General features: G+C 37.0%; 2 protein-coding genes across 2 annotated transcripts in view; both read right to left on the reverse strand.

Moving 5' to 3' along the window:
* Nucleotides 1-26,701, reverse strand: part of CDK14 (cyclin dependent kinase 14) — a 721,053-nt gene that overhangs the window by 636,013 nt on the left and 58,339 nt on the right. The window lies entirely within an intron of this gene.
* The window catches only part of PTTG1IP2 (PTTG1IP family member 2), a 34,137-nt gene continuing 11,564 nt past the window's right edge, over nt 4,129-26,701 (reverse strand). The window contains exons 4-8 of the mRNA XM_077857036.1: nt 24,414-24,507; nt 23,008-23,121; nt 19,467-19,528; nt 17,581-17,641; nt 4,129-4,541 (exon numbers count right to left, since the gene is read on the reverse strand). Of these exons, the coding sequence (XP_077713162.1) occupies nt 17,624-17,641; nt 19,467-19,528; nt 23,008-23,121; nt 24,414-24,507 (288 nt within the window). The 3' untranslated portion in view covers nt 4,129-4,541; nt 17,581-17,623. The remainder of the gene's footprint in view (nt 4,542-17,580; nt 17,642-19,466; nt 19,529-23,007; nt 23,122-24,413; nt 24,508-26,701) is intronic.

The raw sequence follows: 26,701 nt of genomic DNA on the forward strand, positions 1-26,701 counted from the left end.
TTCAAAAACAAATTCTTTGTTCCCATTCTCAGCTGTCCTCAAAGAATGATGACCTGCCACTACTGAAGATGAATTTTAAATGTTCTGCAGGTTTTTAAAAAATATTTTTTAAATTTATTCCTGAGAGACACAGAGAGAGAGGCAGAGACACAGGCAGAGGGAGAAGCAGGCTCCATGCAGAGAGCCCGATGCGGACTCCATCCCAGGACTCCGGGCAGGCGCTAAACTGCTGAGCCACCCAGGGATCCCCATGTTTTGCAGGTTTTTAAGGACATTTCAAGGAAGAGATCCAAAGACATTTTAAGTAATATCAACAGCATTGAAATAAGTGACTAATTTCTAATGGTAAATAATCTTATGGGACAAAATTAATTGCGGTACTTAATCATAGTGTTTGTTAAAAATGAGCCAAAAAAAGATCAGTCATATTAAATTCCTGTTTTACTTTATATATGGATATACACTATGCATGCACGTGTACGCATATAATCTTAAGACCTCTGGCATATTTCTAAGAGAAGAGTTAAAACTGAAAGAAGCAGCAACAGAAAAACCAGCATGTAAAATGCCATGGGAAGGAATACCTACCGAGAAAATATAAATGTAAAAGAGATATGACAGATGTCTTTCATAATTTTACCCAGTGAAGCAATAATAGGAATAAAAAATGTTGTTAAAAAACAAAGTGATAGCACTTCAATATTTTGAACACATTTAAAGGCTCTGGCTCCATAGTCAACCTGTCAAGAATCTAAAAACCTATAAGAACCCTTCATTTTTCAATAATCTAGTTCAATATGGATTTATTCCATTATTTTACTTGTTTTAATTAGTGGAGTATTTTGAGTAAGTTTTAACTTTATCAACTTTACATTTTATGTCTTATTGATATACTTGTAAAGACTGTGTTTACATTTTATCTAGGTGTTTTATCTGTTACATACTGCTGAAAATCCAGTAATCATAAATGCAAAAACTTTTACTCCTATAGCACACACATAAGGTCTTTTTAATAATTCAAAGAGTTTTCTATAATTTTAATAATTCAAAGAGTTTTCTTTCTATAATATTATGAGTTTTCTATAATGATTAAGTCATACTGATGAGCTCAATAGGAAAATTCTAATATTGTTAAATTAACTTAAATAATTCACTGTAGAAGCCAGGCATAAAAGAGCAAGAAAAATAAATTCTGAGTGCTCAAAATATTTTGCTTTTACTTATGCCAAGGCATATTTCCTAAATCATAGTGACAATTTTTCCTCTCTTTTGTTGGAGTACATGACAGCTACTCATATACTGGGGCAGGTGCCAAAGATAAATGCTTCCCTATTAAAGTCAAGAATGTCAGCATTCTGTGTGCAATGATGGGCAGCCCTCTATCATTTTTGCATAAGACATCTCCTGGGAAACCTATCACCAGGCCTTATTACTACACTATCAACTTATTCTCATCTCAAATTGTTATTTTTCAAAGACAGCCAGCTGAGTTGCACTTTACTTTTTTAGATTCCCTGATAGGTGATGAAAGAAAAAAGTCAAACAGAGCACAAGAGAACAAGGTTATTCATAATTTCATTTAACACCAAATCCAAAATCACTAATCCTTTAAATATAGCTGTTTGTGATATATTGATAATTATTCAGTATGATTATATAAAGTGAGAAAAAAATGGAATAAAGTCAGTGAATGATTTTTTAAAATATAGAATTATGGTAGATGCTAGAATTAGTTAATTAGAGCCAATAATGAAGAAATTAATTGAAAATTCTACTATAATTACAATAAAACAAATTAAACCTGGTTTAGTATATTTTATTTCCTTTGGTGTTTATTTATAGAAGTCTTTTTCTGGTGATTACAAATCAAGAACCATCCTCAGGTTGTGTGATTAAAGGATGATTTTTTTCACAATTTATCAGAGGTAATGTGACATTCTACAGAAAATAACAGTCCATGCTAAATAGTTTTGAAGTGAGAAATGAAATTGAAATTTATTATGGAAAAAGGAGAAAAAAATGAAACTCCCCCAAAGACATTGATTAATGAGAATTTGAAAGGTTTGAGAAAACAGCCATATGTAGAAAATTAACACAAATGGATATATTTTTAACATTCTGAAAGTTAGTATGCATTTGAGATATGAATCTTTCTAATAAAAAAAGATGTATTTAAACCTGGTTAAAAAATAAATAAATAAACCTGGTAAATGGTAATCTTAGAAACAAATCTTAGAAACAATAAAACAAGTACTCTTATTCTTCAAAATTTTTCTACAAATAAACACAACACACCAACTTTATCTAGAATTATAAGAATAAAGCTTCAGTCTATAATGAGTTTAATAAAACTTGGATTTCCTTCATACAACTGAAGAATGGGGCTGATTGGGTTTGCATTGCATGTATAGGACCCGAGAAAGCTACTGAAAAATATATCACCAAAAAAACCCATTAAGGCAAACTGAGAGTTTTATAGGACTATATTCCTTTCACAGTGAGGTATATGTATATGTGTGTGTGTGTGTGTGTGTGTGTGTGTGTTCACACACTCGCATGTGTGTATAACAATGGAGTGTTAATAACCCATGAGAAAGAAAAAAGTCTTGCTATTTGTGACAACATGGATGAACCTGGAGGATACTATGCTAAGTGAAATAAACCTGCCAGAGAAGTACCAAATACTATATCATCTCACTTATGAGATCTGGAGAAAAAAAAAAGCCAAACGCACAGAAACAGAGTATAATGTGGTTACCAGACTAGTGGGTGGGAGAAATGGGGAGAAGATAATCAAAAGGTACTAGCTTTCAGTAATAAGATGAATAAATTCTGAGATGTGATGTACCGCACGATGAGTATAGTTAATAATATTGTATTTCATACTTGAACTTTACTATGAGAGTAGTCTTAAACATTCTCATCACACATAGACAGAGGTAACTATGTGAGGTGATGGATGTCTTAAGTAAACCGATTGTGGTAATCATTTCATATTGTGTATGTATATCAAATTGTTGCTTTATTTTTTATTTTATTTTTAAAAAATTTTATTTATTTATTCATGAGAGACACAGAAAGAGAGAGAGGCAGAGACATAGGCAGAGGGATAAGCAGGCTCCATGCAGAGAGCCCGACGTGGGACTCAATCCCGGGTCTCCAGGATCACGCCCTGGGCTGAAGGCAACACTAAACTGCTGAGCCACCTGGGCCGCCCAAATTGTTGCTTTAAATATATGTGATTTTACTGGTCAATTATACTTCAATAAAGCTGAGGAGAAAATGAAACTCTAGGAAATGAGCTGAAGCGGAAAGACATGACCTGAGATAGAAGAGCCCCAACTGACTAGATGGTCTATCACTTCATGGGGGAAAGACAGAGTATGTTCTTGAGTTTTGGTGAAACAAGAAAAATTACTTATTTCTATAGTGCTATTTCAGTTCTTCAACAAAGTCAAATTTTCTGCTAAACATAGAAATCAATTTCTAATCCAGTGCAAGAGCTGTCTTGCGCCACCTCAACTTAGACAAATTTGGTTTCTCCTGGCTCAAGTAATTCTAGTCTTGACATCCTGGAGGGAAATGTCTAAATATATAGAATCAAGCTTTATTCACCCCCATTATGACAATGGATCATTTTCTTCATAATTTTTGGTGTCAAATGATCCTCCCTTCCCTGTCAAAGTTAACTAAAGCCGTATTAGTTTTATATCAAAGTACTGTAAATAGCAACAATATCAAATATAAATTTATGCTTCATCTTCCAAATTTTGCCTAAAAGACAGAAGTTAAAAAAAAAAAAGTTGGTGAAACACAAACATACCTATTAATTAACATATCAAAACATTAATGAATTTTAATGAAGAAACTACCTGGTACTGAAACAAGCCTAGCCTAATTTTGTTCTATTAAAAAAGATACTCTAGTATTTTCTTTAAATTGTGAAGAGTTTTCACCTCCTTTATTTTAAAGTACCTACAGCATTAAAAATTTGTTGTCATTAATCCACCCAACATGCCATCAACACATTAGTATTAATGATATCAATCATTACCTCAGATTTGCTATTCTAGGGAAGATTTTGAATAGCAGAGCAGGGTTTTTATGTAATAATAAATACAAACAAAATTAGAATTTGAGTGTTTATTGTCTGGTAACACTGATTAGAAAACAGCAATGTCATATATAACCACAGGGTTTGGCCTCCAATCCCTGTGCCATATTTAAAATTACATGTTGGGAGCTTGAATGTTCTATATTTATACCACTTTATGTTCCAAGGAAAGAACATTAAGAATGTAAAACTATCCAGGAAGGAGATTATTCAGAAGTTTTTAAAAAGTTTTAAATTAACCATAAAATCTTGTCTCAAGAGCTGTTTCAACCCTTATGATCTCAAATTACAGAACAAGTCATAATGTAAAAGTAATGAAATACTCTACAAAAATGTTCGATAGGGTTTAAAATTTTAACTTAAGGGAATTTGAAAGTTCAATCATTTTCAAAGAGGCTGTAAGGATGATTAAAATCCCGAGGGAAGCCTGAAAGAAAAAGGACACAGTCATTATTGAAAATATAATGTTAACTCTCAGGTTTCATGTTTAGACTAGAAAGCTTAAGTTCAAGGCCTTTACACCAATTTTTATAGAAACGTAATGTTTTCCAACTCATGATCCATCCACTGAAAAGCTGTGCATGGCTAATAATGATGATCAATTCAATTTTATTTTTTATTTTTAATTTATTTATGATAGTCACAGAGAGAGAGAGAGAGAGATTGGCAGAGACATAGGCAGAGGAAGAAGCAGGCTCCATGCACCGGGAGCCTGATGTGGGATTCGATCCTGGGTCTCCAGGATCGCACCCTGGGCCAAAGGCAGGCGCCAAACTGCTGTGCCACCCAGGGATCCCTGATCAACTCAATTTAATCACACATGCGTGCGGGGCTAAATTGGAAATGAAAAGCTTCTTCTATTACCAAAACTAACTAAATGATTGATTTCTTTCTGCTGACATGAAAGGAAAAGAGTTGAATGTTTGTGAAGGATAGCATTGATGCACCCTGCCCAAAGGTCAGAGAGCTTGGTCAGCACAAATATTCCCAGAAAAGGTTCAACCTGGCAAAAAAGAAACCCTCTATTCCAAAAGGCCACCACGTCAGCTTGACTTTTTGTCTGCTATGAGAAAAATTCTGTCAAGGTTGGGTACTGTGAGGCAGCAGCTGCTCTATAGCATGGTACCCTCTCAAAGAGAACAGTTTCTCATACGCATCATGCAGCCCCTCCACCTCAGACTATTTCTTGCCTTCTCTGACACCATTCTTAGCCACAATCCCTTGACTTGGGTGTTCCATCTCAAATACCTACTTCCCAGCATTTAACACATGCTTATTAAACCCAGCTGAAAATCATACACTCCCAGTCAAGTCTAGTCCAACCCAAACTCTAATGGTCTATAAATGCTCACATTATCTGATCCTTGCCTCTGTCTCTAGCCCAACCCCTTGCTCATTCAAGCCACACCAGACTTCAATTTCTCCAAACCCAAGCTCTATCTCATCCCAGTCTTCCCCTGGTAATGTTACTTCCCTCTGTCTTACTCCTGGCTAACTCCCTCTCATACTTCTGTCTTCTGGCCCTTCCTATTTATCTCAAGCAGGTTCCCCACCCCCCATTTCAGTCCCTTCTTTTCTTCCCAGGAATATAATTATATTCCTTTGTTCCTCACTTTTTTTTTTTTTTTTGTATCCATGCTGGGATCATTGTCTTTCTTTTTTTTTTTTCCAGCTTTACTTAGATAAAATTGACATATAACATTGTGTAAATTTAAGGTGTGCAATGTGTTGATTTGATAGCTATATATTACAAAATGATTACCATCAGAGCCTTAGCTAATACCTCCATCAACTCACATAATTACCATTTCTTTTTTGTGTGAGAACATTTTAGTTCTGCACTCTTAGCAACTTTCAAGTACATAATATAGTACTATTAGCTATAATCACTATGCCATACATTAGATCCTCAGAACATATTCATTTCTTTCTTTAAAGATTTTATTTATTTACTGGAGAGAGAGAGAGAGAGAGAGAGAACATGAGCAGGGGGGAAGGGCAGAAGGAGAGGGAAGCAGATTCCCCCACTGAGCAGGGAGCCCAATGCAGGGCTCCATCTCAGAACCCTGAGATCATGACCTGAGCCAAAGGGAGACACTTAACTGACTGAGCCACCCAGGCACCCCAGAACTTACTTATTTCTTAACTGAAAATGTGTACCCTTTGACCAACATCTCCCATTTCCCTCCAATATTGTCTGTTTTATACACAACATATCCCCAATGCCTGGCACAAAGCAAAAATGCAATAAATGGTTATTCAGTCAGATCCATCCTACCTTGACCTGTTTTCTAACACCTTTCTTCTTATCAGAATCAGAGCAAAATGAACTCATCATTTACTCAGCTGTATTTCTATCACTGAAGTCAACATGTATACCTACTACATGCCAGAAACTGTAAGGTGCTGCCAGGCAGCTATTATTTACTGAGCATTTATTACATGCCAGACACTGCTATAAGCACCTCATATGTTATTTCATTGTATCGCCACCATTATGGAAACAAGCAATTATTTTTATCCCTATTTTAAAGATGAGAAACCTGGGACATAGAGAGGTTTTAATGTGCCCACAACATCCTAAATAGTTAGTGACAGAGCTGACATTCTTTATTGAATAAAGCACAATTTCCATTTTCTGATAAGTACCAGCAGAGAAGGGAGAGGAAAGTGATACAGAGATTCCAGGGGGAATGGTAACATTTGCTGAAGGGAGACCAGGAAAATTTGGTTGAATGTAAAGGTGAGATTTGAAAAAACGTTAGAGTTTTGACAAATGAATACCAGGAACTGGTGCAAGAGACCCTTATCAGAAAGAAAATAGTGAGAACAAAAATACAGGGAAAAGAGATACTAAGTGTGCACAGGAAATAGAGATAGTAGAGTTTTTACATGCTGTCCCATTTTTTGAACCCAAATAGGGAAAGTCCTTGCCTTATTGTTGAGAATTTATCTGTGGTTGAAAAAGGAGTGAAAATGTAATCAAGATTTTAAAATGGTATTAATTTTGGACTTATTCTCTTAAGTTTTTGGTAATCTTCCCAGTTAATTATCTATTTCTGTTGGCTAGTCTCTCAGCAACTGGATTTCAAGTTTCTTGAGGGCAGCCACCATAGGCACCATATCTTACACTTTTGTCAGAGGGGTTGAAAATATCAGTGGACACAAGGAAAAGTCAGAGAAGACTAGAGTGACTATGCACTACACATAAGTGATATCAATGATATGTTGATAAAATATCACTAAATTTTAGGGATAAAAGGCACAGTATAGGCAATATAGTCAATGGTTCTGTAATAGCACTGTATGATGACAGATAGAGGCCACCCTTGTGGTGAGCACAACATAATGTATAGAGTTGTCAAACCACTGTGTGGTACACCTAAAACTAATGTAACATTGTGTGTCAACCATACTTCAATTAAAAATGTTTTAATTAAGAAAAAATAAAATTAATTTATTCTGTATTTGGGTTATTAAAAAATAGTTAACCTATGAGTCATTAAAAACCAGTAAATTTCTTTGATAAGGAGTACTTATAAAAATTTCTCTGCATCAGTTATTCACATAGAACAGTGGAGAGTCTCATCTAAAACTTTATTAATGTGGTTACCATAAATCCCTCTCAGTGAAAAACTCTACTCAGCATTTGCTCTTTATGTTCCCTGCCTGTGGCTTTCTATAATCAAAGTTCTTAGCTGAAGAAATTTAAATAACCTTTTTTCTTCTTTTTTTTTTTATTTTTTTAAAATTTATTTATGATAGTCACACACACAGAGAGAGAGAGAGAGAGAGAGGCAGAGACACAGGCAGAGGGAGAAGCAGGCTCCATGCACCGGGAGCCCGACGTGAGATTCGATCCCGGGTCTCCAGGATCGCGCCCTGGGCCAAAGGCAGGCGCTAAACCGCTGCGCCACCCAGGGATCCCCCTTTTTTCTTCTTATAGTAAAAAGCAATTACTTTCAATTCCCTTTACATAGTTCCACCATACTCCTATTAGAACATTGATCTAAAGTCCCAAACAACTGAATACAACACAGACACACACAGGCACACACACACAGTATTAACACTTGCATTAGGTAGGAAAAAGCTGAGTAGAAAGTGTGTGGTCATGCTCCCGTATACATTCTTTTGAATGCACATAATTTGTTTCCATTTTATTAATTCACTCTAGAGAGCCCAACATCTAACTTCATTTTACAAGTCCTGGCACTAGAAAACTGTGCTACAAAATCATAAGGAGCCATTTGCCTTTTTTTTTTTTAAGTTGATGTGTATGATAAATGGGATTCTGAAAGCTATAGAAATTTAGAGTTTTCACAATACCTTAAAAAGCATCTAATCAAGGGAAGACCAACTTAGACACAGTATTCCCTCACCCTTCCAGAGTATAGATATTGCTAATAATCCCAGTGTTCTTTCCCACTGAGCCTGGGCATTGCTCAGATTCCTTCTCTACATCATGCTCCAGGCAACCTCTATCCTGTAAGGTGAACTATTTCTTGTGCATGACCCTTCCCATAGGATAGAGAATGTATCCTGCAACTTAAGGCACTTTAGAATGCTATCATCTATTTTCAGCTACCATAGTGCCTAGTACTTAGCAAATTGCTCTTCAGTATCCTGAAACATCTTAATAGTATAAAAATATCACTGCAGTTTACTAAGCAGACTATGTTTATGGACAACTCTTGACTGTGCCGTGCATGTGGTGCTCTTGACTGCCCTTTTCTACACCTTAGCATTACTATATCCTGGTTTGCTCACTGTGTGAGTTGCTCCTTCATCTTCTTACCATATCCTAGATTAAGGCCATCCTGGAGGATCCATCCTTGCCCTTCTGTTTTCCTGACACCCTCCAGAGTCAGTTTCATCTACACACATGGCTTCATATAGACTGTTTCCTCATTTAGATCTCCAGCTCAAATTCCTCTTAAGCCACACCCATTCTCCCAACTCTTTTTTTAAAAGTTGTATTTAAGTACTCTCTACACCCAACATGGGGCTCAAACTCATGACCCCGAGATCAAGAGTCCCACGGCCCTCCAACTGAGCCAGCCAGGCATCCTGCCCCCCCATGCTCCCAACTTTCTTTTTTTAAAAGATTTTATCTACCTATTCATGAGACACACATACAGAGAGAGAGAGAGAGAGAGAAACAGAGAGAGAGAGAGAGGCAGAGACACAGGCAGAGGGAGAAGCAGGCTCCATGCAGGGAGCCTGATATGGGACTCCATCCAGGGACTCCAGGATCATGCCCTGGGCCAAAGGCAGGCACTAAACCACTGAGCCACCCAGGCCAGCTGTCCCATGCTCCTAACTCTTGACTGAAGTTTCCACATGCTTGTCTTGCTATTACCACAAATTCAATGTGAAAATTTCACCCTTCTCACCAAAACTTGCTTGCCCTCCCTCCTGTTTTCCTGTATTAATAGCATCATCATCTTCCAATCAACCAAGTTAGAAACCTTGAGGTCTCCTTCACTTCCTCCTTCTCACAACTTCTAAATGATCACTAGGACTTGTAGATTTTAATCTGAAATGCTATTCAAATCTGTCCCCTTTTCCCAATTTCCAGCACCCTTGTTTGAGATTTCGTCTGTGCCCACTTTAGCACCTGGCACTCTCCTGCTATCTAATCTTCCTGCCTGAAATCTCTCCTCTCTAAACTATCCACCCATCCTATCTCCCTGTTCTCCCATTAATACCATCATCAAGGTATGTTTCCTTACAAATGTGATTATTTCCCTACCCTTGCTACAAAGTACCTCTACATTCCTTCAAAGTAAAGTCAGTGTCTCCTACTACCTTTAAAATAAAGCTCAGATTCCTAAGTGTGTATTTTAGGGTTTTCCACAAATAAGGATAAGGTGCCTTTCTCATCAAAGTGTCATGATTAAAACCTCAGGCCCTGGAGCCAGATACTCCAGCTTGGTGATATTAAGCAGGACTCCGGCACACACCAGTGCAGAATGAGAGGTCCTGAGGGAGGCATCTGACTGAGGGATGAGGGGTGAGCAGGGGCGGAATACACTGCTCACCAAGATGTGTCTCAGCACAGTACTGCTACAGGTTTAGATAAAGTGGCATCATTTTCTATTTCACATATAGATAATACAAGGGCTCCGTTTCCTTACGTATAAAATGGTGCTAATAGTAAGACGTCTCAGGGGGTAGTTGTGAAGATTTAGTGAATTAGTACTTATAAATCCCTTAGAACAGTGCCAGGCACACGGTAAGTCCCCAATAACTGTCAGCTATGCATCCCACACCTTCCCTGTTCCTTATACTTTAAATAAATTATAAGATTTACTATTTTACTCACATATAATCTGTGCTTTTCACTATCATGACCTTCATTGCTCCTTCTGCTTCCTCTTCCAAGAATTCTCTCCTCCCTAACAGCTCCAATCTCTGCTTGTAGATATGCTGTTCACCCTCAGACGCAGCTGAGCTGCCACAATAGCCACCATGTAGGAGTACTTGATCCTGCAAACGCAGGTTCTCTAGGCTTTAACTTAACATTCAAGCACCTAGGGACCCCTATTATGGAAAGTACTATATTTTATATCATGGAAACTTATACTTATCCAAAGGTCTTATCTTCTTTAAAAGGTTTTGAAGTGCCTCAAGTTACCTTCTAAGCTTCCTTTATATGTCCCCAAGTGCCTACAGAATTACAGTGACATTATAGGCTTATAATATGCAATAACAGAACCATTTATTGAGTACCTACTATGTGGTAGGTACTAAAAAAAGTGATTTACATATTGTATTTAAGTTATTTCTCCCACAACTTTTATAGTGTTATTATTTCCCTTTTAGATAGGAAGACTTAGTATTTAAATAATTTGCTTGGTGTTAAACAGCTAACATGTGATGGGCAGAGAGTAGAACCCAGAAACTTGCTGGTTTGGGGACTAGACTTTCTATTTGATGGTGGTATCTTGCCTGGCTCTTTCCCCTGCTCAGGAGCTACCATTTGTTGATTGTGTATTATATTCCAGGAGCTTTTCCTATATTATTCTTAAGCTTCCTTGCAAAATGATTATTATTCCTATATGCATGAGGAAATCAAAGCTCAGAGATGTTATTTACCTTAGATCTCACAGCTAATAAATTCCAGATGTAACTTTTAAACCTCACTGCCTAAGTCTCATGCCCCCCTCACCAAAAAAAAAAAAAAAAAAAAAAAAAAAAAGCACTTGTCACATTTTAGGAGGAGTCCCCTGAGAAAAAAAACTACTGCCTTTATAATAATAATAATTATTATTTTATTAGTCACAGGGTTTCATTTATGTAGTTCTATTTCATTTACACATCCTTCTGATAGAACCATCACTGTATACACTTATAGAAAAATGTGTTATTCCTGCATTATATTTTATCAACTTCTTTCTTTACATATTGAGACTACATAATCCTATAAATAACTTGGCCAAAAAAAAGAGCTTGTTCTTCCAAGAATTTTATGGGAGATTCACATTAAAATATTCTTTATATTGGAAAGATGAAAGTTATTGATATAAAATAATTGTTTATATAAATAACACTAGGTGAGGAATCTGTTGAGGGATCTATATTTAGTACTTGTCTTTTTTTTTTAAGATTTTGTTTATTCATAAGAGACACACAGAGAGAGGCAGAGACACAGGCAGAGGGAGAAGCAGGCTCCATGCAGGGAGCCCGAAGTGGGACTTGATTCCGGGACTCCAGGACCACGCCCTGGCCAAAGGCAGGCGCTAAACCGCTGAGCCACCCAGGGATCCCCAGTACTTGTCTTAATTAATTTCACCAGATCATTATGTTTTGCCTGGTACTTCTATTGCGTTCAGCTTGGAAGGTCAACATAAAATATATCTAAAGAAGTAAGTAGGTACTGATATAAATACTAAAGTGAATCTGAACTAAATGCCATGCATAAAGAGAAGAGAGGGAAAAGGAAAGATGCAGGATCAGAATCAACCATTAGATCTTAAAGGAATACAAGAACATAATTTTGAAAAGGAAATATTAGGGGGTGGTGATTTTACTAGAAATTGCCTGACTTATTTATGAAAAAAACAATACTCAATACCGAATTAACATGCATGCAATAATTACCAAGATGACTAAAAAATACTTAAAATGCAGATATTATTTAATATCACATGACTTGAATGTCATTATTCAATTTTGCCAATGCTCACTATTTTTTTTTTAAGATTTCATTTATTTATTCCTGAGAGACACAAACAGGGAGAGAGAGAGGCAGAGGGAAAAGCCGGTTCCATGCAGAGAGCCTGACGTGGGACTCATCCCGGGTCTCCAGAATCAGGCCCTGGGCTGAAGGCGGCAATAAACCACTGAGCCACCCGGGCTGCCCAATGCTCACTATTTGATGGGGAAAAACCTATTGGTTTTGAGGGGGAAAAATGCAGGTGAACGTTGGAAATTAATAACAAAATCTTCCGGGGATCCCTGGGTGGCGCAGCGGTTTGGCGCCTGCCTTTGGCCCAGGGCGCGATCCTGGAGACCCGGGATCGAATCCCACATCGGGCTCCCGGTGCATGGAGCCTGCTTCTCCCTCTGCCTGTGTCTCTGCCTCTCTCTCTCTCTCTCTGTGACTATGATAAATAAATCAAAATTTAAAAAAATATATTAAAAAAATAAATAAAATCTTAAAAAAAAAAAACAAAATCTTCCCAAGCAAAAAAATACCTCCAAAAGAGCATCCCTCTATTATAAAAATACTAGTTTCTAGAGCTCCTAGAGGATTCTGAGTAAAACTAGACATACTTGCAATGCATTATAAATGTGTAATTACCATTTAAATGGAGGGAGAAAAACTGGTGAGTGAAAGGAGAAAAAGGCATTTTCTTACAGCCAACCAGACACTGGCATTTCAGGCAATGATCATCTAATCTACAGTCAGGTTAACAAAGCTATTGTCATTCTGCCACTCACCCGCAGCCTTTTAACTGTCGCTCTCTTCCACCAGAAGGAAACACAGGTTAATAAGTCTTTCTCCTTGATTATCAGTCACAATTTGCTCATTAGGCTCTCCTACGCCTAATATGTAGTTCAACAGTGTATGTTTCCCAAAAGACAGCTAAGAGACAAAGACTTCACCTGATTCTCTCTTTTTAATTACTTGGGCACCCAAATGAAATTCTGAAGCAAATCTCTATTGGCTGTACAACTGTGATTGTTAGGATCATCTCTTCTCTCCTACAGTCCAATGAAGGCTTTCCTTAATAACATCCCTGTTTGTGGATTTGGCCAGGTGGTACCTTAGATGTGAAAAATACTGCCTTATTCCAAAAAGGCACTGAACATCCTTTTCAAATAAGTTTAAAATGTGTCACATAGATTTCAAAACTCCGGAAAAGTACCAAATGTGTTTTTATCAGATAGCTGCATAATAAAGTATAGAAGGGTAAAAGATTTGTCAAAAATCACACAAATTAAGTGAAAAGATCCCTTCCCTATCACACGTGTATTCCAGAAGTCTAATCTATTCCTTTGGGTTGCTGCTACATTTCTTATCATGAGATTAGCTACTTCTTATGATGTGTTTGTCAAAACCCATTTGGATTTATCAGGATGGCACATGGTTGGATTAATCATTGCTTCTATCTCAAAAAACTGATTATTTCCAAAGCAAGCATATAAATCTGAAGCATGAAGAACTTAGGAAATCATGAAGTGAAAGGCTGTGCATAATCAACCATGTGACAGAAGTGATGGGATTATGAGTTACATGTGGCTACTTTATTCTAGCTTTCTCTTTGTATCTTCCTTTGGCTATTTTACTTGGTATCTTTAACAGAAATTGTCACAGTGGTGCCAGGGTGGCTCAGTTAAGTGTCTGACTCTTGATTTTGGCTCAGGTCATGGTCTCGGGGTCATGAGATGGAGCCCCCCTGTCGGGCTCCACACTAAGCATGGAGCCTGCTAAAGATTTTCTCTCCTTCTCCTCCCCACTAGAATGCATACTCTCTCTCTCTCAAAAAAATTGGGGATCCCTGGGTGGCTCAGCGGTTTAGCGCCTACCTTTGGCTCAGGGATGATCCTGGGGTCCCGGGATCAGGTCCCACATTGGGCTCCCTGTGTGGGGCCTGCTTCTCTTCTGCCTGTGTTTCTGCCTCTGTGTGTGTGTGTGTGTGTGTGTGTGTCATGAAAAAATAAAATCTTTAAAAAAACAATTGTCACAAATCAGTGTAACAAGTCAAACATTAGTTAGCCACTAGAATGCATACTCTCTCTCTCCCCACTAGAATGCATACTCTCTCCTCCCCACCTCCTCCCCACTAGAATGCATACTCCTCCCCACTAGAATGCATACTCTCTCTCTCTCAAAAAAAATTGGGGATCCCTGGGTGGCTCAGCGGTTTAGCGCCTGCCTTTGGCTCAGGGCATGATCCTGGGGTCCCGGGATCAGGTCCCACATTGGGATCCCTGTGTGGGGCCTGCTTCTCTTCTGCCTGTGTCTCTGCCTCTGTGTGTGTGTGTGTGTGTGTCTCATGAAAAAATAAAATCTTTAAAAAAACAATTGTCACAAATCAGTGTAACAAGTCAAACATTAGTTAGCCATTCAATGGTCTTTTTTTGTCATCTAAACCAGAGGTCCACAAATGATGAATCATAGACCAAATCTGTCCCTCTGAATGTTTTTGTAAATAAAATCTTATTGGGACATAGTCATATAGTCATGTAAATTTGTTTGTGCATTGTCTATGGCTGATTTTGCACAATGATAGCAAAGTTGAGTAGATGATAAGGCCCCAAAGCCTAAAATATTTACTATCTGGCCTTTTATAGAAAGTATTTGCTATTCTGTGATCTAACTGTTGCATCTCACAGTGTTCTAGAAGGAAATTACACTCTCCAGCCACAGTCTACTCCCCTACTCTCTGTCCCTTTAGATCTGCTTGTTTCTACTTCCCTGAGACATCCCATTTCTCAATTACCTTCTTTTTCTAGCAAATCTACCATCATCAGTTTACATATCTTTCTCTTCTCAGTTACTATCACAACCAAATCCACTCCAAAATTTATTTAACCTGAAAATAAAGCTGGTCACATTGATCCAACTTCTGCATTAGGTCAAATCCATATCATCATCATCATCATCAGTTCAATAACAATGGAAAGATAGAATTAAAAGAAGTGTAACTATTTACTTAGGTTGTAAAGAAATCATTAAAGTGGTAAAGGAGGATTCTGCCCTTAATGAGCAGTAGAATATTTCAAAATTCTGTCTTCCCAGCATCATTATTCTTAGTATCCCCCCAAATCAATGACAACTGCTGTGGTAGATGCTATGGTGCACTGCCCAGACCTCCCTTTCAGAAGGCATTCATTCTTCCAATTGCCAGGCTCTTTTAAAAGGAGTTGCCTAGGGATCCCTGGGTGGCGCAGTGGTTTAGCACCTGCCTTTGGCCCAGGGCACGATCCTGGAGACCCAGGATCGAATCCCACGTCGGGCTCCTGGTGCATGGAGCCTGCTTCTCCCTCTGCCTATGTCTCTGCCTCTCTCTCTCTCTGTGTGTGACTATCATAAATAAATAAAAATTAAAAAATAAATAAAAAATAAATAAAAGGAGTTGCCTAGGGCAGCCCAGGTGGCTCAGCAGTTTAGTGCAGCCTTCAGCCCAGGGCCTGATCCTGGAGACCAGAATCAAGTCCCACATTGCGTTCCCTGCATGGAGCCTCCTTTTCCCTCTGCCTGTGTCTCTGCCTCTCTCTCTCTCTCTGTGTCTCTCATGAATAAATAAATAAAATCTTAAAAATAAATAAATAAAGGGAGTTGCCTCACTCAATGTTAAGCCTCTTTTGGAGAGCATCCCACATCTAATGATGGTTGATGTAGGGGTTTGGGTTCCTTTGCCTCAATTAGGGAGGCCATCCAGGTTCCAGAGTTCAATAAGATTGTCCCAGGCTTCTGTAGTGACCATATGACAATTCAACTGTTCCCCTGCCCAAGTCCATTTATCTCTCTCTTACAGGTGTTATTCCTACAAGCGTTTCCCCAATAAAGTCCTGCAGGCCAATCTCTGCCTCAGAGCCTATTTACCAGGGAACCCAATTTAAGACAGCTGCTTTCTTCCAATGCTTTCTCATCTCCTTCTCATCACCCAAATGAAAGCTTCCTTAGTTCCAGTCTTTATGTCTGTCTCCTCATTGTCCTGTGATCTAACGAGCCTGGTTAATTCCTTTTCTCTCAATAGAATTCACTATCTTTCCTTTAAGTTTCTAATTAGATATGAAAAAGAATCTGTAAGTAGTTCAACAATTTGTGCTAGTATGTTTTAATGCCTGTTCTAAGATTTTAAAGTGTTGCCATACAGAGGTTTTGGACTAGAGTATCAGGTCTAATTTTTAAAATGTTTCAGTGTTTTATTTTTTAGCAGAATATCTAAACACAAAGCATTAAAAATCATGTCTTCTACATTATGCACTTAAAAAGTCTTTATATGATCATAATAGGGTCAACTGTATAGTGAAAGCTTTTCTGCAAAAAATTTTCCCCTGCAATAGCATTTGATTCAAAGTGAAATGCTTACATGCAAAAGTTAGACAACAACACAACATGAGAAGACATAAAACATTTTAAAACAATCTTATTATCATCAAGTTCCTCTTTTATGAGTCTGCTTCTGGAAGGAAGGAAGGAAGGAAGGAAGGAAGGAAGGAAGGAAGGAAGGAAGGAAGGAGGGAAGGAAGGAAGGTGGGAAGGAAGGAAGGGAGGGAAGGAAGGAGAAAGAAAAGAAAGAAAGAAAAAGAGAAGAAAGAAAGAGGAAGAAAGGCAAGAGAAGGAAGGAGAGGGGCAGGGAGGGATAGGTAGAGGGGGGGAAAACCAAGTTGAAAGAAAATCAAGAGGAAATCATTGTAAATTCATTAACTTCTTTGCATACCACACACACACACACACCAAGCCAAATTAGTAACTGTTTCCATTCACGTGACAGTCCCAAGCTCTTCATAATCCAATATGCTGGAGATGTTAAGAGGGTCCTAACACTGGACCTTTACATATTGAGTTATAAATGCCAAGATTCTGTTACTACTCTAGTAACATTGGTGGTAATAGCAGTAACAATGTCAGGGAAAGTTCTAATGATTTTACCTGTAAAATCTCATTTTGTCCTCAGAGCTACCCAATGATTTAGTCACTATTATTAGCTAATATTAACAAATGACTAAACTAGTGCATAGATAGATTAAGTTAGTTATCCAACATGACATACTTAGTCAACAAAACCCAGATTTCAATCAGGGCAGCCTGACTGAGGAGCTGTTATATCTCCTTTTTCTGCTGCCTTCTATTGCATGTTTTAAGCATTGAAAATCCCTTTCATTTTACAGATTTGGTTTCCATTCACTTTCTTAATAATTCTGATTACATTTCTTAAAAGTTGCTTAATAGGAGGAGGGAAAAGGCATGCAGACAATTCATGCAATAAAACTGGGAATCCTACCGTTGAAGAAGCCCTCTTTTTCTCTCTGGAAGAGCTTTTTCAGTTATCTATTCATCATATCCTATGAAAAAAAGATAATCAATTTACCCTTTCAAAGTCTTTCTGAAAAGTCAACGATGACTTACCTAACTTAAAATGCTAAACACAAAATATTTGTAAATAACAATATGAACTCTATTCTGAGATTTTAATATTACTGTGATTTTAACATTTAGGGCTCCAAGAGACTTAGGGTCCTACCAACTTGGGTATGAATTTAACCAAAAGGAAAGGGTCAAGTATTTGGTGGTGACCACAAGACTAGTCTCCAGTGACAGAACACCTGTGGATGCTCAATGAATCCATAATCCCAGCAAATCATTCTCTGAATTCACTTGCTAGAGAAGTATAGACCAAGGACCAAGAGGGGGGATATTACTACTACCCCTGGAAAATAACTGTGGGTGAGGAGCATCATGGTCAAATAACACAGTGTATGTTTTTCAGATTCCTTATTTTCCAATTCCACAAATCAGAAGCCTTCTATGTCTCAAATAAATGCTCATTAGACTACCACATGCAAATAGGTTACCAGTAACTCTCCAATTTGTAAATCCAAAGTACACCCATGAATCTCTCTCATTCCATATTCAGGCCCTCCTCTTTTGATCTCTCTGACACTACTGTCTTCCCATTTTTCCATCTTCAATTCCTTTTGAAGAATCCTGTCTCCTTTATTCAACCCTTTAATACAAGTATTCCCCCAGGGTTTGCAGTTTATTCACTTGGGCGGAAAATAATCCTGCCTTGTGAATTTGATTACATTGTATTCCCTACAAAGAATCTAGTATAACTAATTGTTCTCAATCTGTGAATAGATAACTGTTTCTACCAAAATAAATAAATACCCAACCCTGTGCTCCTTTCAAAGCATTTCTCCCCACAGTTTTCTGTGAATCAGTTTTAAATGGAGGGAGAAAAACTGAAACACAGAGCTATTCTCTGTAGTCCTCCGGTTAGATTTCAACCCCAGGGAACAGCAATCACCCTGCACTTCAGCTCCCCAACTCAAATAGCTTTGTGGAACAGCTCAGGATTGTGTTACCACCAAAACAATTTCTACATAAGATCTGGGAGTTGGCAATGGAATGTGTATGCGCTTGACAGGTCATCCCTACCCCCACTAGGTTTACCCTGCTTCTTGTTCAGATTTAGTATTATGTCCTAGAGGGTCAGAGCAGCACAATAACCTGGATGCCTCTCTAAAGTTATTATTAATGGTAATCATAAAGCACTTTGTAGTAGTCATATTTCAATTACAAAGCACTTTCCTTAGTCATATTCTGATCTAAAATTTTATGGTCCAATTATCCAGGTAAAAGGAGGTGGAGAGGGTATACAGCTCTGACTACAGTTGGGGTTCTAAGATCCAGGCCTAGGTAGCAGGGGAGTGGGAGGACCTGCCTAAGAGCTATGCATGATGAGCTGAAGGAAGCCAAGATTTGGATATTTTTTTAAGTAAGTGAAAATTTAAATAATCAAGTTGAGCAGAGTAGACAGAGGGTCAGTCAACTAGGTAAGATTAAAGTAAATCAATTCCTCAAGGCGAAGGTCATCTTCTGTTTAACTGCTTTTGTGGAATAGGAGTTGGAGGAACTGGGAAAGCTATTAATATTCAATTTGGGTTGGAAATTTTTACCTCTTCTCTATCAACATTGTGATTTTACCCATCCTAGACTAACTATTGAGGTTATAAAAATGTGTCAGAAATTAGAATGAAGAAAACTACTATCATGTTTCCTACTCATACTTTAATTTTGATGCCTGGAAAAAAAGTAAGGGCAAAACTTTCATCTGTGGGTTACTAGGAGTCTGGGACATCCCATCAAGGAAAGAAAAACACTTGCCAACAGCAGTCCCACGGTGAACAAAAATTGAGTGTGGTCTTCCAGCAATACAGACTTGAGCTCTGTGTTCAAAATGATGATGAACTTAGAATTAATGAGGTTTAGGATCAGAATAGTTAAGGTTATAATTGAAATTACAGTTGACCCTTAAACAGCATGGGAGTTAGAGGTGCCAACCACATGGTTGAAAATTTCGTGTGTAACTTTTGACTCTCCTAAAACTTAACTACTAACTTTGACCAGAAGCCTTACTGATAACATAAATAGTTGACTAACACATATTATGCTCGTTATATGTATTATATACTTTACTCTAACAATACAGTGAGCTAAAGAAAATATTATTAAGAAAATCATAAGAAAGAGAAAAATACATTTACAGTACGGTCCTGCATTGATTGAAAAACTCTGCATATAAGTATGCTTACACAATTCAAACCTATGTTGTTCAAAGGTCAACTGTATTTCATTAGACTGCATTTATGCAATTTTTTATAACTATTACTTTATTAAATTAAATTCTCCTTTTAGTTATCTACCAGGAGAATTTTAATGTTTGATTAAGAAAAACACAAGTGGAATATCAATGAAAATATCAATAAGTTAGCTATAGAATTAGCAATTACTTGTTTAATTGTCTGTGTCCCCTTAGTAGGATATAAGCTCCATGAAGGTGAGGATTGGGATCTTTTTTAGTGGCAACAACATTGCCTAGCACATAATAAATGCTCAATAAATATTTGCTGAAATAGATGAGAGTCAAGGAGGCACCATGTACAGTAGCAGTTAAAAATTTATATTCTCTAACATTTGGAACTTTTATTTTTTAATTCTTTTAAGATTTTATTTATTCCTGAGAAACACAGAGAGAGGCAGAGACACAGGCAGAGGGAGAAGCAGGCTCCCTGTGGGATGCGGGATTAGATCCAAGAACCCTGGAATCATGACCTGAGCCAAAGGCAGATGCTCAACTACTGAGCCACTCAGGTGCCCCTATTTGGAACTTTTAAAAAGTGCTTTAATTTTTAAATCATATCTACTGAATGACATGAATATTAAATCAAATGTAGTAATCAATATTTGGATGCTCCATTAGTCAGTCATTCAAAGGTATTTTTAAAATGAAAGATGGATGTTTCTAGAATGCAACCAGGATTTTTGGATTATGAAGTGTAATAAGTCCTTAGTAAGACAAATTCCTCTAACAGAATACAGTGTTCATTGAATTAACAAGATCTAGAAGATCTCTAAAAGAAATTGAAAAATAAGAGATGGTGGGTAAATAGCAGAGCTAACCAGAACTGAGTATAATTGTTAGACCATATTCCTTCGAAACTGCATACAAAAGAAACTTTAGTAATGTATATTTGGTCAAGTCCCTACTCTCTTGTGGGCATAATTTGCCACTTAGCACTATACATAAAAGGGATGACACTTTAAAGATGCCAGAATCCTGGGAAGAAAATATAAAAAAGAAAAGAACAATGTATTTGCCACAGCTTCTTACCACACATGAAATATACCCTATTGGTTCTTCCTTCTGGACATATTTTTGTTCTAGGGGTAAAGAAATTATCTTCGGTCTAATCTTTTCTTTTATTCTTACTTGTTAATGAGGAAAAGATATAAAGTCTCAGATCCCAAAAATATGAAGTCCTAGATAACGTAGAGGTCTCATATAAACAAACAAAACATGTGGCTAATCTTTATCTTTTTATTGGCATATTTTTCCTTACAGATGAGCCTATTGGTGTGCACCTACCTTATACCTTTCTTGGGAAAGGTATACAATATAAGGAAAGAAAATAATACCATATTGGGCTAAAGGAAAATGGAGATAAACACATTTCTCAACATGTATGGACTATGGAAACACTTTGCATCTCTTCTGTATTTTCTGTGAACTCCTTTTGGAAAAGTTGCTTGAGAATATACTCCAGTAAAAGGAAAATAAAGAATTCTAAAAAGAAGATACAGGATATAAACAATTCTTTTAGCTCAGTAGAGCACTGAAAAGAAACTAATTTTTATAAATTAGAATAAAAACTCAGAAGACTTTTAGAAGTGCTAGAAGATAAAAATGAGAATATTTTTCTGAATACTAAGATGAATGATTACAGTGATGGGAATAAATATATATGTCTGTCCTTGACAGGAAATAATGAAGATAATTTAAAACCATAGAAAATGTAAAAATTCTGTAAGAAAGTCACAATTAAAGATGAAACAAGGGCAGCCCCGGTGGCTTCAGTGGTTTAGCGCCGCCTTCAGTCCAGGGCCTGATCCTGGAGACCCAGGATCAAGTCCCACGTCAGGCTCCCTACATGGAACCTGCTTCTCCCTCTGCCTGTATCTCTGCCTCTCTCTCTCTTTTTCTCCCTCTCTGTGTCTTATGGATAAGTAAATAAAATCTTAAAAAAAAATAAAGATGAAACAAGATGAAATGTAGCATGATTCTGGGAAATGTAAAGTAAGAAAAGAGAATCTATTTGATCAGACACTAGATGATTCTCTTTCAAGTAATACAACTTATGACATTGAATTACATTTCCTATTTTCAGCTTGGTCTTTACTGAACAATATTTATACGATCATGATATTTTAAAATTATTTTTATTATTTTTAAAAGTTTAGACTCAAACTATAGAGTAAGCACTTCAAGATATCAAGATATAGTTACAGAACAGAATTTAAACATTATATACTTGATAAGGTCAAATGACTGAGAAAGCTTACAGAGTTTAAGAGATAGAGGGAGGAGAGGATAGAAGTATAGGGTTCCACATTTTTTTTTAAGATTTTATTTATTTATTTATTCATGAGAGACACACACACACAGAGAGGCAGAGACACAGGCAGAGGGAGAAGCAGGCTCTATGCAGGGAGCCTGACATGGGACTCGATCCCGGGTCTCCAGGATCATACCCCAGGCTGCAAGCATCACTAAACCACTGTGCCACCAGGGCTGCCTGGTTCCACATTTTCTTATTTAAATAATGGGAGAAGAACTGATGTATATAGAGACAGAGCACTAAACAGATTACACCCAGTAACCAAGTCAATCAGGTTGAAACAATAAGCAACAGAAGAAATATTAGGTATCTTAAGAGCTAAGAATGAAAACCATAGTTAAAATCTAACAATAACAAAATGATAATACTCATGAAGAGCAAAATAACAACAGAAGAAAATAGATAGTGCAAGATAAATTTTCAGTGTTCATGCTGGGGAGTCAGGAGATAACATCTGAAGTTAGTAAATCATGAGAAGGAGCCATAACCATGTTGTTCAAATATACGAAGTAACCAAGAGTAGAACTACATTAGAATCATACTAGAAGGATTAGCATGGGGAGGAGGTGTCAGAGGTAGGGCGTGGGCAAGTTAAACTTTCCTTTTCATTCTGTAATCTTCTGTTACATTCTAAACTTTTTCCCTTGTCATATAGATATGTGATTTTTATTACATAAAAAAGGTAAAACATGTCCCAGTAACTAGCTTAGTATTCTCTTCAGTGGTATTATCCCCAAGTGCATTCTTACTAAGGAGAAAATGAACATACTCCTGCAGGTAATAGTGATAGATGCAGCAATACCAAATGAGTACAGCAATTAATATTATGACGAGTAGAAGCATCAGGAATCCAAACATGTCAACTGAAATGCATGAAAAGAAATATATTTTTAAGTTAATAGAAGAGCAATAATTTCTTGTATTTTTTTATCTTTTTAGTATCATGCAGTTTGATTTTTAAATATAAATTAACAGGTAATGGAAAAATGGTATAACATACCTCATCACATACTCCAATAAAACTACCATTAATACAACAATCACTAACATTAGAAAAGAATCTGAGCTACTCTCCAGATTGGTAAATTATTAGGCCACTGATTTATTTTTTTTTCCTTTATTTTCTCTTTTAACTCATTCCAAGGCAGTATCTCAACAGAAAACAGAAGCCCCTTACATTGCTGCTTCTGTAAAGATGTATGCAGATAGCAGGAGAGGTTGGTTGTTTGAGTTCAGGAACTCCTTATCAAAGAGACAACAAATGCTTGCTTGGAGAGCAGATTTCTAGCATTTGGAAATTCCTCCCCCTGCCCATCTTGCCCTAGTGTACATCTGTAAAATGAAGCTACAAGGGCAGAATGTGAAATGGAAACCAAACTTTCCATTCATACTGAATATATGAACTGTTAATTGTTTATAAGCTCTTTGCTACAATAAATTATGATTTAAACATACCTGATAGTACCTAAAAAACAAGGACTTAAGGGCAAAATTCATGTTTTTTCACTTCAACGAAGAGACAGAAATTCTAGATTGGGTTTTCTCATCTAGCGAGGGCTCACCTGAAAAGCTTTTTGTTTCACTTTTTGAAAACTCCTTAAAAGATTCTAGTCCATTTCCCTGCTTTGGTAAGCACTTTATAACATACTAAAAACACAACATTATACATCTAAAGATGATTAAAATTTATCCAGTCCTAGGGAGTCACTGTTCTGAATGGTAAGTGTCAGCATAGAATATTAGTTGAGGAAATGCAAGTTATAGTAATGTTATTGGGCTCAATATATCCTCAGCCCAGGACTAATGTATAATAAACTCCGGGAGTACTTAAAACATAAAACACAAACCTCATTTCACTGGGTGATGGTTATCATACATTAGAGTGTGTTAGAGCTAAAATTTAAAGTACTCAGTAACTGGTATGGTAAAGTACTCACCAATCAGAATGAATGTTAATCTAGCCTGAACCAAAACTGGCCAGAAACAACCAGTATCAGCGTGCATCCAGGGAAATACCAATGAGCAGATTTTTTTCAGATTTATTTTTAATAAACCAAATATAATAATTTACAATCCTCCAAATATAGTGAAATACAGGATTTACAAGTTAACTGAAAAATATAAGTACATAAAAATTCAAATAAGGACAACTCACCTTTACAGTTTAGCCAAAATACAGAACTGAACTGACACCCGAAATATGGAAAACACATTTTTTTGCAAGCCCTTTCTTCACTGCACCAAAAACACTATATTTGGAAAGAAAAAAAATACAAGCAACATCCAAATATAATAACCACAGACAGCCCCAGTAAGTGTTTAGTACTAGTTCCATAAGTGTCAATAAATAACAGCTTATCATCATTATTTTTATTATTTTATTATTATGATGATGATGATTTGTAGTAAATGCTGTTGGTGGCCTGCCCACCAGATCCTCTTTATCAGGCCCACAGATGCAATGGGTGTTGTTGCCAATGATTCAAACTGCCCTTCTCCTTGAATTGTACTTGGTAGATGGGGACCTTATTGCCCATGAGGTTACATCCCCCTCTGCCAGTAACTGGAACATGGGGTTCCAATCAGTGGGCATCCTTGCCTCAAGGGAGGGACAACTCTGCTATGTCATTTTTTGTCAGGCCAAGTGTAGACTTCAGCTGAGGTCACATTTTTTTCTTGGCTATTGTCTTTTTCTTGCCCCGAGTCCCTTATCCCATTGAATTTTGCTAAAGAGCAATCATTCAAGAAATCACATGTACCTGAATCCCTTTCTCAGGCTCTATGTTTAGAAGACTAAACCTGAGACATTATTTCACAGAGTAGTCATAACAACTTCAGTAGATAGGGTTTCTCTGTCTCTCTTTCTCTTTCTCTGTCTCTCTTCAATACTCGTTCCCATTCCCCTTGTCTATAGCACTCCTTCCTCTGGGGAGATCTCCTCTGTTACATGTAGGGTTTGTGGAGCTGTCAATCAGCTGTGCCTCATGCCCCTCTCCTTCTGCTCATTGGTGTACAGATAATCATGTGAAAAATAGGAAAAGTTATTCTACATCGCTTGTTGAAGTAGCAAAAGGAAGGTACAAAGGTAGAAACCATTGTGGGAGATATGACTAGAATCTGGAAAAGTACAAAAATAATAAAATAAAAATAAGGACAGACAGGTAAAAATATCACAAAAATAGGGCCTACCAATGTGACAGGCATCATTCTAAGCCCTTTAACATATTAACTCATTTCATCCTTCTGGTAACTCTGTGTGCTAGAAAAAAAATATGCCCACTTTATAGATAAGGATAAGGTACAGAACAGTCAAATGACTCACATAAGGTCACACATCTAATAAACAGAGGAGCTTGAATTCAAAACTTTGTTGGCATCCTTAACATTCCAATGTTGTCTCACATTGACTCGTTCTCAACAGATGGGTTTTTCTCTAACTTATAGACAAAAGTAGAGGCTCCAGGGGCAAACTTTACTCCACAAACTGATAAAATTTCTGTCATTCTTCCTCATCCTTATCCATTCTTTTCTTCTCTTCCTTGAAGGAAGAATATTTCCTTAAATTCCTCTGTAATTCTATTTTGGATCTTGACCATATACATTTTTGGATTGTAACTCATATCATATAAACTGTTTGCATATTTACTTTCCTCCCATTCTCAGTTCCCTGAGGACAGAGTGCATGTTTTATTCATCTTTGCATCTCTAACAACCTCACACATTTCCCAGCACATGACAGTTTTTGATAACTATTGATTTGAATTAACACTTCAGCCATTATAATATATTAGAAGTCATTGAATTATATTTAATATACTCTATAATATAAGAAGGTAGAGAATTTTATCTTAAAATATTTACAGACATAACCATTATTCAATTCTGGGCATTTGATTATTTGAGTGTCATTTTTAATATAGTCCCAGTACCTCACAGAAGTTAACTAAGGGATAATTCCATACGGTCAATACAGAATTAGGGTGTCATCTTTTGGAAAAAGATCCCCTCCCCTCTCAGACTTTCACTGACAGTGTCTGCCACCTCCCCAGAGGGAATGCCAGAATTTATAAATGGCAATTCATGAAGCTACCAAGAACATTTGAATTCTTAACACTATAAAGAACTGCGACAGATGGCTGGGTATGGCTAGGACTGACCTGTTTTATGGTGGTGTCCACCACCATTGACTTGGTGAAATTGTTATACTGACTCCTTTTGCTTCCCTCAAATACTTCAATTGAATGATATATGCTTATTTTTCTTAACTATAGGGAATCTTCCTCAATTTTATTGGAAACATATCCTTGTTATTTAATAATATATGACTTGCCTTTTGGGGTTAGAAAACATTTTTACCAAAAACAAGTCCATAAAAAGCAATCCATTTACTACCCCCCAACACATAGCTCATAAACACAACATATAAAAACATCATTTTTTGGG

This window comes from Canis aureus, chromosome 18 (genome assembly GCF_053574225.1).
Source record: "Canis aureus isolate CA01 chromosome 18, VMU_Caureus_v.1.0, whole genome shotgun sequence".
NCBI lineage: Eukaryota > Metazoa > Chordata > Mammalia > Carnivora > Canidae > Canis > Canis aureus.